Source organism: Porcisia hertigi, chromosome 28 (assembly GCF_017918235.1).
Source record: "Porcisia hertigi strain C119 chromosome 28, whole genome shotgun sequence".
Classification (NCBI taxonomy): domain Eukaryota; phylum Euglenozoa; class Kinetoplastea; order Trypanosomatida; family Trypanosomatidae; genus Porcisia; species Porcisia hertigi.
Window position 1 is genome coordinate 387,289 of NC_090587.1, and position 18,872 is coordinate 406,160.

The 18,872-nt window shown below is 56.0% G+C and overlaps 3 protein-coding genes across 3 annotated transcripts; all 3 read right to left on the bottom strand.

Moving 5' to 3' along the window:
• Positions 1-1,031: 1,031 nt before the first annotated feature.
• On the bottom strand, positions 1,032-2,603 carry JKF63_03476 (uncharacterized protein; the record flags this gene model as incomplete). The annotated part of the gene is made up of 1 exon (XM_067899479.1): positions 1,032-2,603. One exon carries the CDS (start codon positions 2,601-2,603, stop codon positions 1,032-1,034), a length of 1,572 nt encoding a protein of 523 aa, XP_067755718.1.
• Positions 2,604-3,597: 994 nt separating this feature from the next.
• On the bottom strand, positions 3,598-3,885 carry JKF63_03477 (uncharacterized protein; the record flags this gene model as incomplete). Its single annotated transcript, XM_067899480.1, has 1 exon — positions 3,598-3,885. One exon carries the CDS (start codon positions 3,883-3,885, stop codon positions 3,598-3,600), a length of 288 nt encoding a protein of 95 aa, XP_067755719.1.
• A 1,801-nt stretch (positions 3,886-5,686) lies between these two features.
• Positions 5,687-18,418, bottom strand: JKF63_03478 (uncharacterized protein; the record flags this gene model as incomplete). Its single annotated transcript, XM_067899481.1, has 1 exon — positions 5,687-18,418. One exon carries the CDS (start codon positions 18,416-18,418, stop codon positions 5,687-5,689), a length of 12,732 nt encoding a protein of 4,243 aa, XP_067755720.1.
• Positions 18,419-18,872: the final 454 nt, after the last annotated feature.

Below are 18,872 nucleotides of genomic sequence, written 5' to 3' on the forward strand. Positions count from 1 at the left end.
AAAGTAGAACCAAAGGAGGCTACACCGTCACTTCGTTCTGAAAGTGGCTGCCTTTCTCCCTCCCTTCCCCTTTTGTTTTGCTCGATGTTGGAGCCTCTAGAAGCGGGGCGGGTGGGGGGAGGAAGGGGTGGGGGGGGGGGGGGCTCAATCGAAACAAATACAAAAAATGAAAGCATTTTACTCTTTTGATCACAACTATTGAGCTTTGGGCTGCGTGAACGTACAAGCGTGTGGCCGAAGACCTGGGAGTGTCCAGACGGTTACAAGTATTCTCCGCGAATAATTTTTTTTAAACAAAAAGACAAAAGGTGGTATTGGCGTGTCGATTTTCACAGGGCGTGGAAGGGGGGGGAGGGGGGGAAGGGGTATACGAGTAGACAAATCTGTTAGACGGCTGAATCATGACTCCCGTACATTCCCAAACACACGGAGCCGAGCCCTACAAGAATAAAAAAAACTGCTGCGAACCCCACCCATGTCCCTCCCCCTTCGCCCTATCCCCCACCCCAACCCTCCAAACGATTCTATCATGCGCGCGCCTACACAATTTACTCCCTCTCACATTTTCTCACGCGTATGAGCCATCTCCTTGCTCTAGCTACCCCCACAGTGGTCATCACCGCACATACGCAACCAAAAGAAGCCAGAAGCCGCACAGAGCCACTTCTGGGCCGGGCGAACGATGATCATGGCGACAAAGGTCCAAAAGACTTTAGAGAAGTACGTGGTGGAGGATGGAGGGGTGCAGGAAGCTGCGGTCTATTGAAGAAAGGCTCACAAGAAAAAAAATGGGGACGTGCAATCTAAGAATAAAACGAGTAAACAGACAGACAGACAGACAGACAGACAGGCGGGAGGAAAGAAGGGGCGATAAACAATCATGATGTGGCCACGTAGACTTACCACCACCACCACCACCTCAGATCAGCCCAGCCCTAGTTCCAGCACAGAGAGACGCATCCAAAAAAAAAATCGCTGTTGTACAGAAAAGCGAAATGATGCGCAGGGGCCGGACTGCGTCCCTTTGCCCTTCACATGGAGACGATCGAGCCGGCAGCGGAGGTTCGGCGATTCGACAGTGTGCCGCAACTCATCTGCGTGTACCGGGTGTACGGACTCTCATCGGCTCCGACACCGCACCCCAAAGACGACGCGTCGCCAGTTGCCGAGGAAAAGCGCTGGTGCAGCACTACTGTACGACGCGGCAGCGGGGTCCGCATACCGCTGGACGCCTCGTCCTCGTCCTCCCCCGCCGCCCCGTCAGGCATCCCAGTGGGATCTGCCGACGACGAATTCAGGTCGAACCACAATGGTGGACGCATTCCACCAAAGGTGGCAGCCCGCCGTCTCTCTGAAGCCAACTCTGCCGCAGCCTCTGCGTTCATCCGAAGCATCTCTTGTGCTGCGCTCCCTTCACCAGCAGTCACGGCGACGGTGGCCCTATCAACCGGATCGGCGGTATCCCGCCCTGCATAATCGGGTGAGCCTGCCCCTAAAACTGGGGTGAAGCGAGAGACACGATCATCGGTCTGTAACGTAGAGCGCCAATGTACCGGGGCGCCCAGCGCGCCCATGTCCTCGTCCTCGGCCTCCCTTTCCTCAGCCGCTGTGATGGTGGCGGTAGCCTCGCGTAGGTGCGTCATCGCCTGCTCCATCTGCGCCTTGGCGGTGCGGACATCCTCCATCTCTTGTTGTAGGGTGTGGATCGTCTGTTGCTGCCGCAGGATAATTTGATGCAGTGTCCGCACATCGGTCGTGCAGGTTGGCGTGGCGCAGCGAGGGGAAGGAGTAGTGGCACTCAGCCGTCGTGAGAGCAGAGCGGCGTCACCGGAGAAAGGACTAGCAGAATGACCCCGTGTGACAGAAGCTCGCTGGCTGAGCTCTCGTACCGCCTGGCGCAGGTGGTCGATCTGTCCCTGCAAGTTGCTCACATCAGACGGCGAGGCTGGAATTGGAGACGTCTCTGAACTGCGGCGAAGAACGGGCGAGGCACACTTCCCCCCCGTCGGTTGTGTAGGTGGCTGCGGGCACGACGCAGACGGGCTCCGTGGGTGCTCGATGGTCGGCGAGTCATCGCCGTGTTGCATGGACTGAGGGGAGGGCAATGAAGACACGATCTCGTCCGGCCGAGCTTCAAACAAGGTGACATGCTTATGCTGCCTCTCGGACCAAAGAACAAGCGCGCGTAGATATGCATTCTCAGCCTCCAACTCCTCCGTGCTTCGCGTCGAGAAGGCCACGGGTGTGTTGTTGCCATGACAGCTCCGGAGTGTCTCCTCCTTCAGCCGTGTGTATTCTCGACTCAATTCGGGTGGGACAGCCAAGAAGGGCGATGCGATCTCGGCCACGAGTGTCTGGTCCTTGGCGAGGCCAGGAGACTGGACGTTGACAGATGTGCGTACTTGCAGGGCACTTTGGTGGGTGCCGTAGTCTCGACGTGGCGTATTTCTCTCCAAGTACGACTCGCAAAGTTTGTTGAAAGTGTGCAGAACAGTCATGTAGAATGGCATGGACGAGTTCTCCTCCAACACTGCAGCCGCGCCCGGCAAGCTCGGGTCACGGGCAGGGATTGTCGACCCGGAAAGGCCAGTGTTCGCGGACATGGCGTATCTTCTTTTTTCCCCCTTTTATGTGTGTGTGTGTGTGTATTTACGCGTATCACTCAGCAGTGTGAGCTTCGTTGGTGTCGCTACACATGTGGGGGGGAGGGGGGGGCGCGTTGTGCTACGAGAGAGTGAGCAGGACAAAGGATAGAAGCCGTTGAGGTTACTAAGTGCATGGAAATTTTTAAAAAAAAAATGAGCGACGTAGAGACGTACACGTGAGAACACAGCGCGGATCGAAGGTGGAAGCAAAGCTGGACGCTATCGTTGTGGAGACACGAAGAAAAACAGAAGGAGCTGTTTGTTCGAGGGAGTATAAAGCGCACCTCGCACTGCCGAATACATGAATTGCTCATACCGGCTCAGAGAACGGAACGCCACATCCACCTTTAAAAATACACATAAACATACATATATATATATATGGGTGTATATGAATATATATATATATATTCTATAGAATCGGATAGCTGGGGAGGAGAGATGCTGCAACGAATCAAGCCGTGGAGTCAATGATGCATCAGTTCAGCGTTGCACGTCCCTCGATGCACAGTTTTTTTTTGTGTGCAAAACTTTTCCTTTCTTTATCCACATGTGGGACCGCGTCGCGAGTCTCGCCATTCAGCACACGACTTCATTATCAGACGAATGTGTCAATACCGTGCATACGCGCTATCACCCAGGTAATGCTAACTGTCGAAGCACCCTAGTCGTCTCTCTCTCTCTCGCTAATCCACGTGAAGCCACAGTGTAAAGAAACAGAAAGACGCGCACAAATGCACTCCGCTTCAGTATACAAGCTCGTATGAATGAGGTGCGCAAAGGCCAAAATGGGGAGGAGGGAGGGTGAGGAAGGCATATGAGCAGCACAATACACAAAGACAATGATGCATGTTGAGTAGATAATCGCCGTTAGCCCGCCAACCTCCTCGCTCACACACATACACATACACATACACACACCACATTCGAGATGGCGTGGCTGTGTCTTCTCTTACGAGCTGCCCTTACGCTTGCGACCACGGGTCAATGGTTTCTTCATATGTTTCTTTTTCCCCATGGGGCCGCTGGGTTTCACAATGGACAGCTTCGATCGCTGATCTGAGGGCACGCGCGACGCCATGACAGTCTCGACAGCGCTGATGTAGTTTGCCCTGGCCTTCGTCTCTGGTGTCTTCTTGGCTTTTGTGTACGTTGATTTCTTCTTGGCCTCGCCCACATACTTGCGCAACGCGCCTGCACTCTTTTTGTGCGCCTTGCTGCGCAATGATTTCTGAGCCATCTCGCTCGCTAGGTATGAGGGGGGGGGGAGATTGAAGAAGAGCGAGAGGACAACGTGGAACACAGTAAAGACGAAATCCTGAGAGTGAGGGAAGCCGGGAAGAGGGGTGCAAGGGAAACTACTATGAATTTTTTTTAATATGTATTATTTTTTATATCGCCTGCAAAGCCTACACTGTGTAGTGTGAGGAGGAGGCGAGAAAAAAAAACGGAGATGCTGAGTGATGTGCTCGAGGCGCGCGGTACCCTGAAGGGAGCGAAGTTTGCGATCCGAAAAAAAATATATAGACAAAAAAAAAGCGAGAAAAGAAGGAGAGGCAGCAGTTGTCAGAGAGGAGAAGTGCGAGGAGCAGCGGGAAACTATAAAAAACTCTTTCATTCGATGAAACAGAAAATAAGCGGTTGGACAGCTTTTAGGGCCGGTGCTGGTGCTTTGCTGCCATCTTGCTTTGTCTTTTTTTTTGTGCGGAGGAAAAAAAAAGAACAGAAAGGAGCCAAGGGAGTGCAGCATGCACACCATGCCCGTTTCCTTACTTCGCACACGTGTGTCCTCGCCCACCTCTCTCTCTCTCTGGGTCACACCCGCACATCTCCAACAGTGGAGGAGGGGGGAGGGGGAGCGGAGGATCGTCTCCGCGGCGCATTTCACCGCAGAGCTCATGGGTAAACGTTTTTGTGGTGCCTGATGAACATGTCTCTCTAGGGGAGTGGGGAGGATTTGGGGGGGGATGTGTGCGTATTCGTGCAAAGATGAGTAGAGAGCGAAAATGATGGAACTGTACAAAGAGCTCGGACGCGTGTGGCACAGCGTCACACATCGCATGAAAGGAAGGAGCCATCTTCCCTTCAATCTCTTCGCTTTGACACCTCACCCCCCCCCCGCACCCACCCACCCCCCTCCTCTCTCACTACTCACCCACACTCTCCGAAAGAACTATAAAAAGCAAAAAAGGAACAAAAATTTTGATACATCAGAGGAGGAGAGAAAGAGTGCACACGCCTATACATCATAAGTGAAGATGCCTGGGTTTGTGTGTGGGTGTGTGTTCTCTTTTTGCCGTCAAATCCACGCAGGGGTCCATAACGTCACGACACACACACACACACACACACACACACACACAGTGAAAAAAAAAAAGAGGGGGGTGTTTAGTGACATCCAGAGAAGACTCCGCTGAGTGAGGGAGGCAATCCGGTGAGCTCGATACAGCGATCAGAGATTCAACGCAACACGTGAGTGACTCTGATGTGTGCTTTCTTGAAGCATTGCCCGCGCTTATCTGTAGATGCTTGTAAAGGCGAACAACACCAACTTCGAAAACAGAAACACAAACATCTGTTTTATCCCCTTCCGTGCCGCTCCCTGATTCATCACCATGTGAGGCACACCGCCTTGTACAAAGAAGAACCGGCACTCCGTACGAGGGTGCCCCCCCGTGTGAACACGCTGATTGAACACGTGCCACAAAGATGGCCGCGGTAGTTCAAACTTACGAAAACAACAACAACAAAGGTGGCTCAATGAGTATACACGGAGCCGGTAGCGGATATGGAAAGAAGAAGAAACTGTAATCCAGCAGTGATCCCGCATGCTAGACAAACATTCCTTCTCGCACGTCTACGGAGATGTTGGACCACAAAAGAGAGAGACAAGACGGGGAGGAAGGGAGGGGGGGGAGCGAAATCAAATAAGGAGCGACAGGCGTGGCCATCCGCGTGCAAGGAGTGAAATCGATCAAGGGAGGCGGGGATAGAGTTCAAGAGCACAAAGCCTCCGTTGTGCATGCACTGGCCACCACAGCTCAGTAATTCAGTGACACCACAGCGGCAGTGCCGCGCTCGATCCAGTGCGCCGGATCCACCTTGGTGGGTATCTCAATGGAGAGGACAAAGTTTGTGGAGTGCCCTGTCGTGCTAAGGGTGCCAGCGCGTGTCAGCGTCTTGTAGACTGGACACACGTAATTCTCCGGGTTGCGGACACGGTTCACCACAGGTTCCAAGAGAACCATTGGCATCTCGACGTAGAGCTCTTTAGGGCGAGACTCCTCCAAAGAGTGCTGTACCGGGTCCCACCGCGCACCCTCCAGGTACAAGCCGTAGATCAGCGCTCCCTTGTCCGGGTGGGGTACCGTCCTGTGGTCCAGTGACGTATCCTGCAAGCTGAACTGAAAGGAGATGCTGTCGATGGCCTGCTGGACCCTACGGGCGTGGTTCTGCAGCGTGCCTGTCAAGAAGGCTTGGGGGAAAAAGAAGCCTCCAAACCAGAAAGAGGCGGGTGGGCCATGGGCGTACCAGTCTGCAATGAAGCGGACCCGCTTCACCAAGTCTTCTACCCAATTCGAAAGCGGCTTCAGGGATGGATAGGCCAGCGCACTCCAGGACACCGGCACGCTGTTGACGAAGAAGCTCGAGCCAACAGCCTCCAGTTCCGCCGACATGACAACCTCACCGCGCACTGCCTTGAGGAACTCGGTCAGGCACGTGTGGATAAAATTGAGTAGACGGTTGTAGCGCCCAGCCTCCTGCACCAATACCGTGTTCATCGACTCCTCGTACTTGGTCGGGTACTTTGAGGTGAAGGCGCCCATGTCGAACATCTGAGGCAGCTTTGCGGATATCTCCGTCGCCGTCGCCGCTAACAGCTGCTCCCGTGAGCCAGACGCCGTGCCGGCGCCACCGCGTGATTCGAGCGACAGCACCGTCGCTAATATGTCATGTGCCGTGTTCTGCGCGCACGTGATGTCAGCGTTTTCGTGCAGCCCGAAAATCTCCGGCTGAGGGTTCAGTGGCCATGAGTCAAGGTATTCGAGGTAGTCCTTGCGAGTGCCAGGCTCGAGGGTGCAGTACAGTCCTGACGGCGAGAAGGCGTACCCGTCCTGGAGAACCTGTGGGTTGACAAAGTGCCGGATGAGGGTCATGAGGCAACGACGGTCCCAGTCATCCGTGACGCGCCCTCCGTAATTGATCTCGCCTGTGAGAAAAGTGAGCACGTCGTAAGGGATGGAGTCGTACATAGTCAAGAACTTGCGGAGCTGCAGCAAGCAGACGTTACGGTCCGAGTCGTTGAACTCGTAGGCGATGTTGAACCCGAGAGACCCGAACTTACGACGCTCTTGGATAACACCGTGGAAAAGGCATAGGGCAAAGACCATCTTTTTGAACTCAGCGGGCTTCTCCTCTTGTTCAAGGTACTCGGGACTGAATCCGTAGTAGGAGCGCGTCACATTTGCCCGCAGCCCCATCGGCGGCTCATTCGTCATCTTCACTGCCGTCTGCAGCACGGCCACCGGGAAACTCGCAGACGGCATCGACGTTAGCCAGAGGCGAAATTCCTTTTTCACGGTCTCCGGGGTAAAACTCTCCACGATGGACTCCAGCGTTGGCATCCAAGACGCAGCAAGATGGCAGTTCTGGAGCAGTACCCACTGCCCCTTCTCACGCGCGCCGCGGATCAGCTCCTCTGCTCTCTTGCCTTGTCCCTGACCGAGAGAGACCTTCTCTAGTCGCTTCGACATCCGCATCGTCTCTGCGAATCGCAGAAGGTCGTTCATCGGATCCGAGCCGGCCGAGTTGATGAAGATGAGTGGCGTCAAGCAGTCACTGTCCTTGTAAGCATCCATCAAGTCGAACTGCGGCACTACAATATACCGGCCGCCCATGTAGTGCTCAATAAAATGCTGAATAGCCGGTGCAACCTTGTCCACACGGAAGCACCGCATCACCAGTAACCGCTGCATCGGTGTGGCCTTGTCGCGCCACTCGCCCGCCAGGGGAAAGCTGTCGGCCTCGTTGCTGTCGAAGAGCTCATTGTAGTGCACCAAGTTCTCCCGCACGTGCTCGGCAAAGCCGGCGAAGGTGGAGAGGTGTGTACTGAGGAAGAGCACCTCAGCCCAACTGACGTCTGTCATCCACGACGGAGCCGGGTTGGGCATAGCATCGGCAGGAGGGGTGCCGGTAGGGCCAGTGAGGAGAAACCGGTACTCCTCCTCGACCATGGCCCCACTATGCTGCACGAGGCTGGCGCAGAGGTAAAATGAGAAGGTGAGCTTGTGTCTCTCAAACAAGGAACGGCACACATTACTGTAGAAGGAATAAGTGAAGTAGTCCATCAAGTTGTGCACTCGCACCGCCACCGGGTCCTCGAGACTGACGCTGCCGTCTTCCGCCCCCTCCTGCGCCGCCGGCGCCTGCGCAGCGTTGTCCACGGCGTTCAGGAATAGGTTCATGAACCACTGTAAGGAAAACTGATACATGGGGTCCACAATGGCAAGCTGTGAGGCGCAGAAGAACAGCAGCGAGCCGCGCTCCGCGTGAGGGCGGTACTTGTTACGCGTCTCATCAATCACCGTCTCCATCGCCTTCGCCTTACCCAGTTCCTCGTTGATCTCAACCGACTTGGACTTACTTTTCTCCAGCGTGATGATGAGCTCCTCCTGGTCAAGGATGTCGCCTTCTGCTTGCTCGAGCAGCAGCAGAATGTTCTCCTGGAGACCCCTCAACTCGGAGCTCTTCTCTGCGTTGGACCGAGTCAGCCGTTGCTTCTCGAGCTCGAGGTCGTTTCGCTCCTTTTCAACGGTCTTGCCAAGAAGTTGCTCCTCCAGTCCACTCGGTGTAATAAAGAAGTTGAGCAGTGACACCGTGACAATAGTCTCGGGAGTGTAGGTTGGGTTCGGCAGCTTCGTGGTGAGGTACAGCTTGAATTTGTGATCGTACGGGATAGCGCTGTCGCCGATGCGGACGTGCGGCGTACTACCAATGAGGAAAATATTTTTCAGCAGCAACGGCTCCAGGGCAGCGTCCAGCGACTCACCAACGTTCTCGATAAGGCACGGAAACCCCAGTCGAATGGCGTTCTCAACCGTCTTCATGAATTTGTCATTTGACGCCTTGCACACCTGCAGATTGTCGTTCCGATGGATATTGCGCACCCACGAGTTGGCTTGTCCCTGGGGATCAATGAGCAGCGGCCAGTTCCGCGAGTTGGCGAGGATGATAGCGTTCTCGGTGGACAGCGTGTCTGTCGGTAAGCCGCACAACTGCCATTCCTGTATCTGTACCGCATCACCAGAGGTAGAGACAAGGTCAAAGTCGGTGCTTGTCGCCACATTTGCTGCGGTGAGGTGCTCCTTCCACTGTCGACGCACGTCATTGCGATACGGTGCTGTAAGAGGTCCGCAGTAGGCCACAGTGGCAGCAGCGATCACCATATCGCCCACAATGTAGCGCTCCTTCTCTCGGTATTGCTCCACCAGCGTCAACCAGCGCGTCTTCTCGCCGCCCAAGCCGTCCATGAGCCTCGCGGCGCGCTGCAGCTTCAGCGACGTGTGCTCCACCTCAGCCTCGAGGGCCGCCTGTGCGTTGAGGGCGTCGCTGTACTCTTTTTCAAGCGCCGCCACAGCAGCGATGACGCGGTCTAGCGTTGCCTGAGTGACCCGCAGGGCCTCCGTCACCACTGCCAACTCCGCCTCCGTCGCGGCGAGCTTCTCACGGAGTGGCTGAATCTCGCGGTTCACAAAAAACCACTTGTACATGGCGCGAACCCACTGGCACATGGCCATGCACGGCAGAGAAACCGCCCTCACCTTTTCCGGTTGAAACTCCTCGTTGTCGTAGTAAACCCGTACCTTCTCCATCAGCGCCGTGTCCATCGCCTCACGGTTGAAGCCGCCCCTCTCCGGGGGCTGGACGAGTATGTCCAGGAGCCGATTCGCGTCTTTCATGTAGGATTTCGCACAAAGCCACCAGTCCGGCACCTTGCGGCCACCGGGAGGACCGGTGTAGAATTCCCTTGGACAGTTGCCAAAGGTGAGCAGCAGCGCTACAGCCTCCATAACGTACTGGACGCCCTTCGGCGGATTAGAGTACTTGTTCAGTTCTGAAATCTCCGCCGCCTTGATCTTCGACAACACCTTCACAGCCTCCACGAGGGCTGGCTCCGCCTCGGCAAGGCGGTCGGCGCACTCGTGTCGCATCTTGGCGCACTCCTCCGCCTTCACGGAGGCCTCCGCCTCTTCCTTGCGCGCAGCCGCTTCCTTGACCGCTGCGTCCTTTCGGTCCACCGTTAACCTCTCCATCATCAACTGGATCTCCGCTTTTTTTTCAACAAGAACCGGCTGCTGCGCCTTGAGCTGGGCCTCCAGCTCCGCCACTTGCACCTCGGTATACCGCAGCTTCTCCAGCCCCTTCTCAAGGCGACCACATTGCTCATGAATAAAGCGGCGCTTTGCCGTCACCATCGACTTGAAGTTGGAGAGAAGCGATAGATACGACGTAGGCGTAACGTACGAGCGGCGACGCGTCTCTACGAAAAACCGCTCTGTCACGTCGGCCGCCGATCGATGCACAGCCTCGAAGCAGCTGGCCAATTCGACATCTCTAACATCCCCCGACATGCCAGCGCCGTCGGGGGCATTCAGCTCCACTGTGGCTACCGACAACAGCGCCTCCGATGGCCACTCGGCGAACCAGTCGATGGTGCAACACGCGATAAGCGAGGGAAACATGCGCAGGCGGCTGCGGAACGCCTCTCCAATGGGAGAAAAGGCCAAGACAAGGTGCAGGTTGGCCCGCGCCTCCTTGACAAAGCGCGCGTACACGGATACCTTCGTTGTGGGCAGGTTCTCGCTGAGGCAAACGCCACGAAACTTGTCGTTGATGAGCTCAATGTCTTGCTCTTCAAATAGGTTCGGCACATCACCAGATGTGAGCAAACCTGCAACATCCTCTAGAAAGGTTGGGTGAACCAGCTGGGTGTCGGAGAAGAGAAAAGTCCGCTTCTTTTCATCCTTGCCACATTCGAGCAGCAGCTTCGCCAAGTTCTCGTGCCACTCCTTCACCCCAAAACTTTTCGTCAGCTCAATCGTGAACACCATCATTTCAGGAATCAGTGAGCACGCGAGACGTGTTAGAGACTTTCGGCCTGACCCGCCGACGCCGAGCAGAAGGCAATGCCCGTTGGGCAATCGAAGCACCCGCGAGATCCGGCAAACATGCTCAATCGCGTCGAGGAAGAGCACGAGGTTCATCCTCACTTCGTTCTCGTCATTGTACGTCCCGAGAAGTTCATCCATGCGTGTCATGAGAGCGCCCATGTCCGTGATTTGCTCGTAAACACCCCTGTCGCTTAACACGTCGGCAAAAATGAGACGATCTGCGGCTACTAATTCCTCGTACGACTTGTCGACACCCATAGATGGCAGCTCGGCATTGAGATACTCGAGAAAAAGTCTCCTGTCCGTCGCATCGACGAGGCGATCGTAAAAGACGCGCTGCATCTCGTGCATCCATAGTCGCACAAAGGACGTCTCAGACTCCAGCACCGATTTGTCCGCCGCGTAGAGCAGTGGAAAGACACGCATCACATCTCGCATGTTGAAGGAGTAATGCACGTGCGCTGGCGTCGGTAGAAAAGTCTGAACACATTTTCTGAAGACACGCAGCGTACTATCGACGACCGCAGAGGAGACGTTTGCCAGGCTGTCGGCGAGGTTGCGTTGGGTAAGACCGCCGGAAAGGATAGCCTGCAAGATGGTTCGCTTCGATGTGTCCGACATTTCAGGGAAGGCAAGGTAGTTGAAGTACCGCATGAAGCGGTTCGAAATGCGGTTGCGGCCCCCGCCAGGCGGCCCCATCGCCAGCGCCAGAGAGCAATCTATGATGGAAGTCCACTTGATACCGCTTGTAAAGCTGTAAAAGCCGCCTTGGGCGAGCATCTGGCGCAGAAGCTCTACTGGGGGCTGTGCGCCGTACTTCTCGGGTTGCGGAAGGTTCGCGTCGTCAATGAAGATCAAAAAGTGTTTACCAGCAGGAGCCCCGTAAACGTGCGATCGGCGCTTGTCGAGCTTGGCCATCAGTGAATCCTGTAGCACAGTGCACTTTGTCTGCGCCGAGAAAGTGAAGTTGAGGCCAAGAAAGGTATTCGGCATACCACCACCGAGCACCAAACGCGTCAGCCAGATAGATTTGCCAGTACCAGTGGGGCCAACAGTGGCAACGTTGATTTTCTGTGTCATGAGGTGCTGCAGTATGTAATTTTGTCGCGTGCTATCGATGGTGGGGATGATGATGTCGTCAAAGCGGGTGCCGTTGGGGATCGTCAAAGTTGGCTGCTCGCGCATCCAGTGCACCCAGCTGCCCGCTGCCGACGGCGAGGACGCGGCGGGGTGGTCACCGGCCCCTGCATCCACCTCCACCTCCTCCTCCACGCCAGTGGGGTCGTAGCGGTAAACATAGTCGTACAAGAACACTTCTCCACTGCCGCTGTCACTCTTACCATCGGATGGCGCATGCGGCAGCCAATCACGGTCACCATTCGCCTCCGCGAGTTGCCACACTGCCGAGGAGAAGACTTGACGCCCTGCCTCATCGCACGTGGCACCAACACTCCAGACTAACGAGAAGAAGAAAAGCGCTGGCACTGCTCCTGCCATGACAGCCAGACGCTCTGGCGTCAATTGCAGCTGCCCTGATGGCAGTCTCGCCACTTCAAAACTCTTCACGTACCCGCTCATCATGTGGAAGAACGAGTGCACGAGGCCACTGGTAGTGGAGGTGACGTACTCATGAACAGCACCACTGCGCACCAGCTGCACGAGCCCCTCGATGTACGTATTGGCTAGACGCTTCAATGTCTCGCGCTGGGACTCCAAATAAGGTGGCAGCGCCGCAACCCAGCTCGTGATGAGAGCGGATGTAGGAACGCACGTGGTGGGATCGAGGTATATCATACCACACCGAGAAACCGTGGCCGGCGATGCTACAGCAAGATCCTCCACCTCGAACATCATCGTCATGTCCCGACTCATCTGAATAATTTCACCAGAAACGAGGCAAAGCTTTTTGTTTTCGTCCAGGACAGTGTTCATCGACTCGATCCACAGCGCATCAACAGGGCCATCGAACATCACCCAATGATTGCCTAAGAGGCTCCCTTCATCGCCGTATCGGGCGGCACATCGGAACAGAACACACAACACGCCATCCTTCCACTCAGCATTTTCATCATATGCGCCGTAAAGCTGGTCCATTGTAACGGACTTGGGGTTGCAAATGTGCGTGAACACTTTTTGAATGCGGCGTGTGCCGATATTTTCACCCTTCGCTTGGCGGGCCGCGCATTCGGACAGAGCGTTCTGGAGAGCCGTGAAGCACGACGTCTTGCCGCTGCCAGCGGGGCCGACGAGCATGAGGCCGTGGCGAAGCATGGTGATATCGTACAGCTGCAAGCACTTCTGGACAAAGGCGGAGACGGGCTGTTGGCGCGCCTCTGTGATGACCTTTGTCAGTGCACCCGACACGGCGCCATAATCGCTTTGCGGCAGGGCTGTGCCGGGGAAAAGGTCACTGATGATACCATCGAAGAGCAGGATGTCGTCCTTGAGAAACTTGGGCACATTCGAGTCGCGCAGCGCACGCAGCAGCAACTCATCCTCATCGCCGTCGGGCCGCTCCCGCTTGTTGAGCCCGGCTGCTGAGATGACCGTGTTGACGGCACGCATACCGAAGTCGTAGTGGTCCTGTGAGGAAAGCTGCTCGGAGCTGAGCTTGAACGTCATGACCATCTTCTGCGCCAAGGAACGTGCCTTCTGGTAGCCGTACGAGAACAGCCGTATCTCACCAATCATGGCGTAGTCGGGCACCATGCAGGCGACGGGGCGGAACAGCACCTTCAAGTTATCGGGCAGCTCTGTGCGACCTGCGTAGCCAGGGTTCATGGTAATGAAAACGGCGTGAGTGGGGTCGACGAGAATATCGCTCTCCTCGAAAAGAATGCGGTACTGCTTCGTCAAGCACGCCTGCTGCAAGTCCGTCACCTGCTGCGCCACGACAGAAAGCACCTCGACGTCGATGCGGTTGAACTCGTCAAAGCACGCCCATGCCCCAGTCCACGCGAGACCCTTGAAAAATTTGCCCATCGAACGGAACGTCATGCCCTCCTGGCAGTTGAAGACGACACACTGTTTGGCCAGGGCCTTCGCCAGATCTTTGGTCGTCTCTGTCTTCCCGGTACCGGCGGGGCCGGCCGGTGCACCGCCGAGGCACAGCGCAAGGGCGCCCGTCAAGGTGAGATAGATGCGATCCGTCAGCGGAGTCACTACCAAACGAGCCGTGTTGCCAAGGTACTCCCCACCGTACACGAATTGGGTATCCACCTGGCGAATGTGGCAGAAGCCATCGCTGCGTTCAAAGTAGAAACGGAGCTGCTTCATCCACTCGAACGACTGTGTGCTCGACACCTTCGCCGAGCACATGCCGTCGACGGTGTCCTTGGCGTGCACCTCGATCGTGATAAGCGCACCCATGTTGATCTGCTGGACCGCCGTCAACGGCGACTGGACCACCCCCACCAACTGCCGCAGCTGTTTGTCGAGTACCTTTGCATAGCCATCCACCTCCCCTTTCGTAGTGAGGGCTTCTTCGCAGCCTTGTGTCCAGTAAATCTGCGCCACAGCGATGACCGCCTGCGCAGGCCACTGCAAGACCCACTCGGTGCGACGCGTGCCCAGGTACCCCTCGACAGCACGCTTCACCTGTGCATGCACGCCATCCTTCATCATCCTCTCCACAAGCTTCAGCCAATCCTCCACGTTCCCCTGTGGTATCACTGGTGTCACCGCTGGTATGTACTCCCCCTCGCTGCTATAGAAACCAGTTATCGTCTCTGTAATTGTGGCAGTCGCTTCTCTGGAGGCATCGCCCTCCGCGCCCGCAGCGGGGAAACCGTCAGGATGGATGTTGTTCCACTGGAGGCGGTAGATGCCCTCGAACAGCTTTGCGATATTTGCATCGATGTGGCGCACCTCCTTCGCCAGCGACAAAATCTCCAACAGCTCCTCATCGGAGAGAAAATAGAAGCGTGGGAACGTCTGCCGCTTGTCTGCCAAGTAGTCGTTCAGCCCGCGCTGCACCTCCTCAAGTAGCCGGTTCGCTTCGCGCAAGTGATCCAATAGCTTGCTCGTGCCCATGCAGTACTCTAGTACGTTTGGCTGCGCGTGTGCGCTACCCATAATCCGTCTCCATGTGCGATCTACCTTCTCGAAAAGCGCGGACAGTCTCGGCAGCTGCATAGCAATATCCTCTGAGTTGAGGATCGGCTCCAGATAACGCCACGCTCGCTGACACTCCAGCCACTGCTCCAGGATGTCAGAGATGAGGCTGAGGGAGCGCTCCCAGTCTGTGATCGCCTCCTCGAAGTAGGCCTTGAAGGGAGAAAACTGCAGCTGCTGAACAATGTTGAGGTGCTCGTCGAGGAGCTCCACGGCCTCGCTGGTGTCCTTGAGGATGAACGTGCCCGTCTCCTTGTACGCCACGATAGCGAAACACTTTGATTCCCACTTGGCGCGCATTTCCTTGAGCGACGTCTCGATCTGCGACTCTTTTGCTGCCACCTCACAGAAGCTGATGATGGCGGAATGATGAGCGAGGAGTGGTTCGCAGTCCTGCAGCAGCATCAGCGTCTCGCCGGGCACCAGCCTCATCCCGAGCTTCTCAGACAGAGCGACCCAGTGGCGGTCTTTCATGCCAGGGTGACGCAGGGAAGTTAGGAATGGCACCCACGGCTTGAAGTCCTCGACAGCCGTCTTGATATCCTCCACAATCCTGAGCAACGCTGCCTTATCCTTGAACGTCTTGGAGAGGCTCACCATTGTCTTGAAGGCGGCAGCCACAGTGGACTCGATCTCCGTCGCGTCGAGTGTAGTGAAGGCATCGGTGTGCCAGCGGCGGTACGACTCCTGCCAGGTGTACGTTGTCAGCCACAAGTCGCTGTACGGCTTGAACTCCTTGTCTAGTTCAAACACGTTACGGTAGTCGGAAAGCTTGTCACCGAAAAGGCGCTGGTCGCTGTTGATGGAGCGAGCCTCTTCGATGCACTGACGAATTTCAATGTTGTGTGTCTTGACCTCAGCTGCCACTTTGTCCGCCTCGGCGGCGTCAGTGTGCTTCGAGAAGGTGGCCACAACGCGCTGCAGCAGCTCAACTCTCTTCGAGAACTCTTCCTGTCGCTTTTGCAGTCCTGAGTGCAGCTCCTCTTGCACCTGCTCGAGCTGCTTGTGCACGGCGTGACTGCGCAAGGCCATCTGGCGCGGCCATCCGATCGCCTCCCACTTCAACCGTGACTCGTCGTCGCTGAGCTCGAACTGAAACCCGTCAAGGATGGCGTAGCACTGGCGAACCTCCGCGATATGCTCCACAAGCCCCGCAACCTGCTCTCCCATGCCATCCATGAAAGCGTACAGCTCGTAGAGCTTTTCTGGGCTCTGCGGTGTCTTCTCAATGGTGTTGGCCAGACGTGTGAATGTGTCACGCACGTGCATCGCCTCCTCCCTGCCGGTTTTACTGATGAGCCGCATCACTAGCCTTGCCAACTCCTCCTCCTTCATCGACATGAGGTAGCTGAAAGACTGACAGTCAACGACAAAGTTACCGACCGTGAGGAAAAGCGGCAGTCGTTCAGCCAGAGACTTCTTGGCGCGGAGGTGCTGCGCGATCTCCTCCTTCATCTCATCCATGGAGTGCCCCGCCTCGGCATATTTTTTAATGAAATCCGCCTGATCCAGTTGGATGAGAGGGAGAAGCTCGTCATATGTTTCCAGGTACGCCTGCAGTGGTTCCAGAGAGGCCCGCACAGAGTTCTGCACGCGTTCGCGTAGCGAGCACACGTGCTCCTCCTCCTTCTTCACGGAGTCGAGAAATGGACCCTCGCCATCGCGGCTCCAGAAGTACTGCGTCATCACAGAGCGTTCCACTTGCGGGATGGAGTCGGTGCACACGATGGCGTCGTTGAATAGATCCACAATGGCAGCCTCGAAGTCGCTGAAAGGTATAGAGTAGGAGAAACACCCATCCCTCTCCGTCAAGTCGATTGTAAAGAGGGGCTGCTTCTCCACGCAATCTTCGGCATCGCTGCCGGGCCACGCGTTCACTACGTGATTCATGTCTTGCACCGTTACAGTGAAATTGGATACCTCTTCAAAGAACTCCGTGAAGGAGTGGAGCGAGGCGTAGACGAGTTGGAAGAGTGTGTCTTCCATCATGAACTTCACCGTCACAAAAAACTTTTTGAGTTTGGATATTTCGTAGATGTTCTGCTTGGCCTCGTGCGTGTTCAGCCAACCCTTTCCCGCCGACTGGAAACTGCTGACGATAGACTCGCAAATGCGTGGCAACCACTCCTCCTTCAGTTGGTGCGACACCGCAGCGATGTGGTCACGCTGGGATTTCACAAATACAGCAAGTGGGAGCTGCCGCTCCTTGGGCAGATTGAACAAGGAGCCTTCCAGCACCTTCATACACTCCCGTTGCACGCCTGTCAATGCCTGCACCACCTCCGGCTGCGTGAAATACGTTGCAAATGTAAAAGCCTGCTCCCGCTCTGTGAACACAAAGTTGTCGCCCTCCACAGAGATCACTGTGGACGGGTCGCCAAAGTGGGTCCGATCCACAGCAAGGTTGGGGCCACACAGAAGCTCCTCGGGGTCCATGTGGGTGGAGTTGACAACCATACGGGCCACAGACTCGTCGTTGCTGAGGCGATCGCGCAATGACAGGCGATTATGGCTTCGCTGCCACTCTAGCGTAATCTCAGAGATCAGCCGCTCCACACGCTCTGCCACATCGGGGAATTCGGCAGGGCTGAGCTGAGGGATGTCCGTGCCGAGGTGACGCAGCCGCTCGGCCAATCCGGCGTCCAGCTCCTCAAGTTTTTCCACTGGCATGGAGTCGCAGCACAGTCGGTAGAGAATCCACGAAGTTGTCTTGTGTCGCTGAGTGTGAGCGCTGACCAACCGCTCCACGTACACAATAGGGTCCTCGGCAAGAAAACGCACAAAGATACGCGGCAACGTTGCCACCGACTCCCTGTCTCTTCCAAACTCTCCAGACTCAGCCCTGTCATCGTCGATACCCTCGGGACGCGCTACCGTGGAGGTGGCACCCCAATGCAACTGAATCATGTTCGTGTTCTCATCCCATCCAACCACACGGCATGGGCGGAGCTCAAAGGCGTCCACGTCTTCGCGGTGGTACACGGCCTCAGCTGGGAGAAAGCGAGACGACTGCGTAGGGGCCGCGGCCGCCATCGCCATCCACTCGGACGGATTGCGGCAATCGTAAGAAGTGTCGTCGAAAATCTCCAGTGGCAGGTTTTGCGCACTACGACGTGCCAGCACCTCCCACGTTAGCCCGCTGACAGACAAGAGACGTTCGACGCTCTCACTATCGTACACACGGCGGCGACGCTCTATCTCGACATCGCGTGGCATTATGCCCCGCTTGTATGCATACGGAACCTGCACCTTCGGCTCGAACGTGCCGGGGAACGCGGTTGGGAAACGGAGTGAGGACTCTTTGTATGTACTGCTAATGGGAAGCTCACTGGGAGCCGCATACTCCGTGCAAACGGCATTCGTACCTTTCTGGGTACCAAGACGGTGGCTCTCCATCGTGGACCCATTGAATGGCATAGTCTGCGCTGCATCGTCGACTGCCGACGCGGCCTCGATGCTGCTGTCAGGCCGAAGAAAACTCCGCAGCATATTTTTCGAATGCTTTTCGTGTCACTGAGGCGTGTGAAAAAAAGGGGGGGGGGATGGAAGCTGTCTGCGGTAGACAAGAACTCACTTTTTCCTTCACGACCTTATTTCAAGGTAGAAGGAACTACGCGTTTAGACTCAGGGGTACCCAATGATCTGCTATGGCGCACGTTCGAGTGTGCACGTGTGACCCCGCCCCTCCCCTTCTTCCCCCTGCTTCGTATGCTTTTTTGTGTGTGTTTTCTGTGAGCCGGCGCGCGCACGTACGGTCCTGAGGCGCCCTGCGAGAAAAAAAAGAAGAGTCAAAACACTAAACCGTACCCTTGGCTGTCGAGCCAGATCTCAGATGCACAGCAAACCGATCTCGAGCAGTGAGGGGGAAAAGCGATCCGCGGCAACCACCGAAGGGGCGAGGGGGGGGGGAGGGGGGAGAAAAAAAAGAGGGATAAACTAGGCA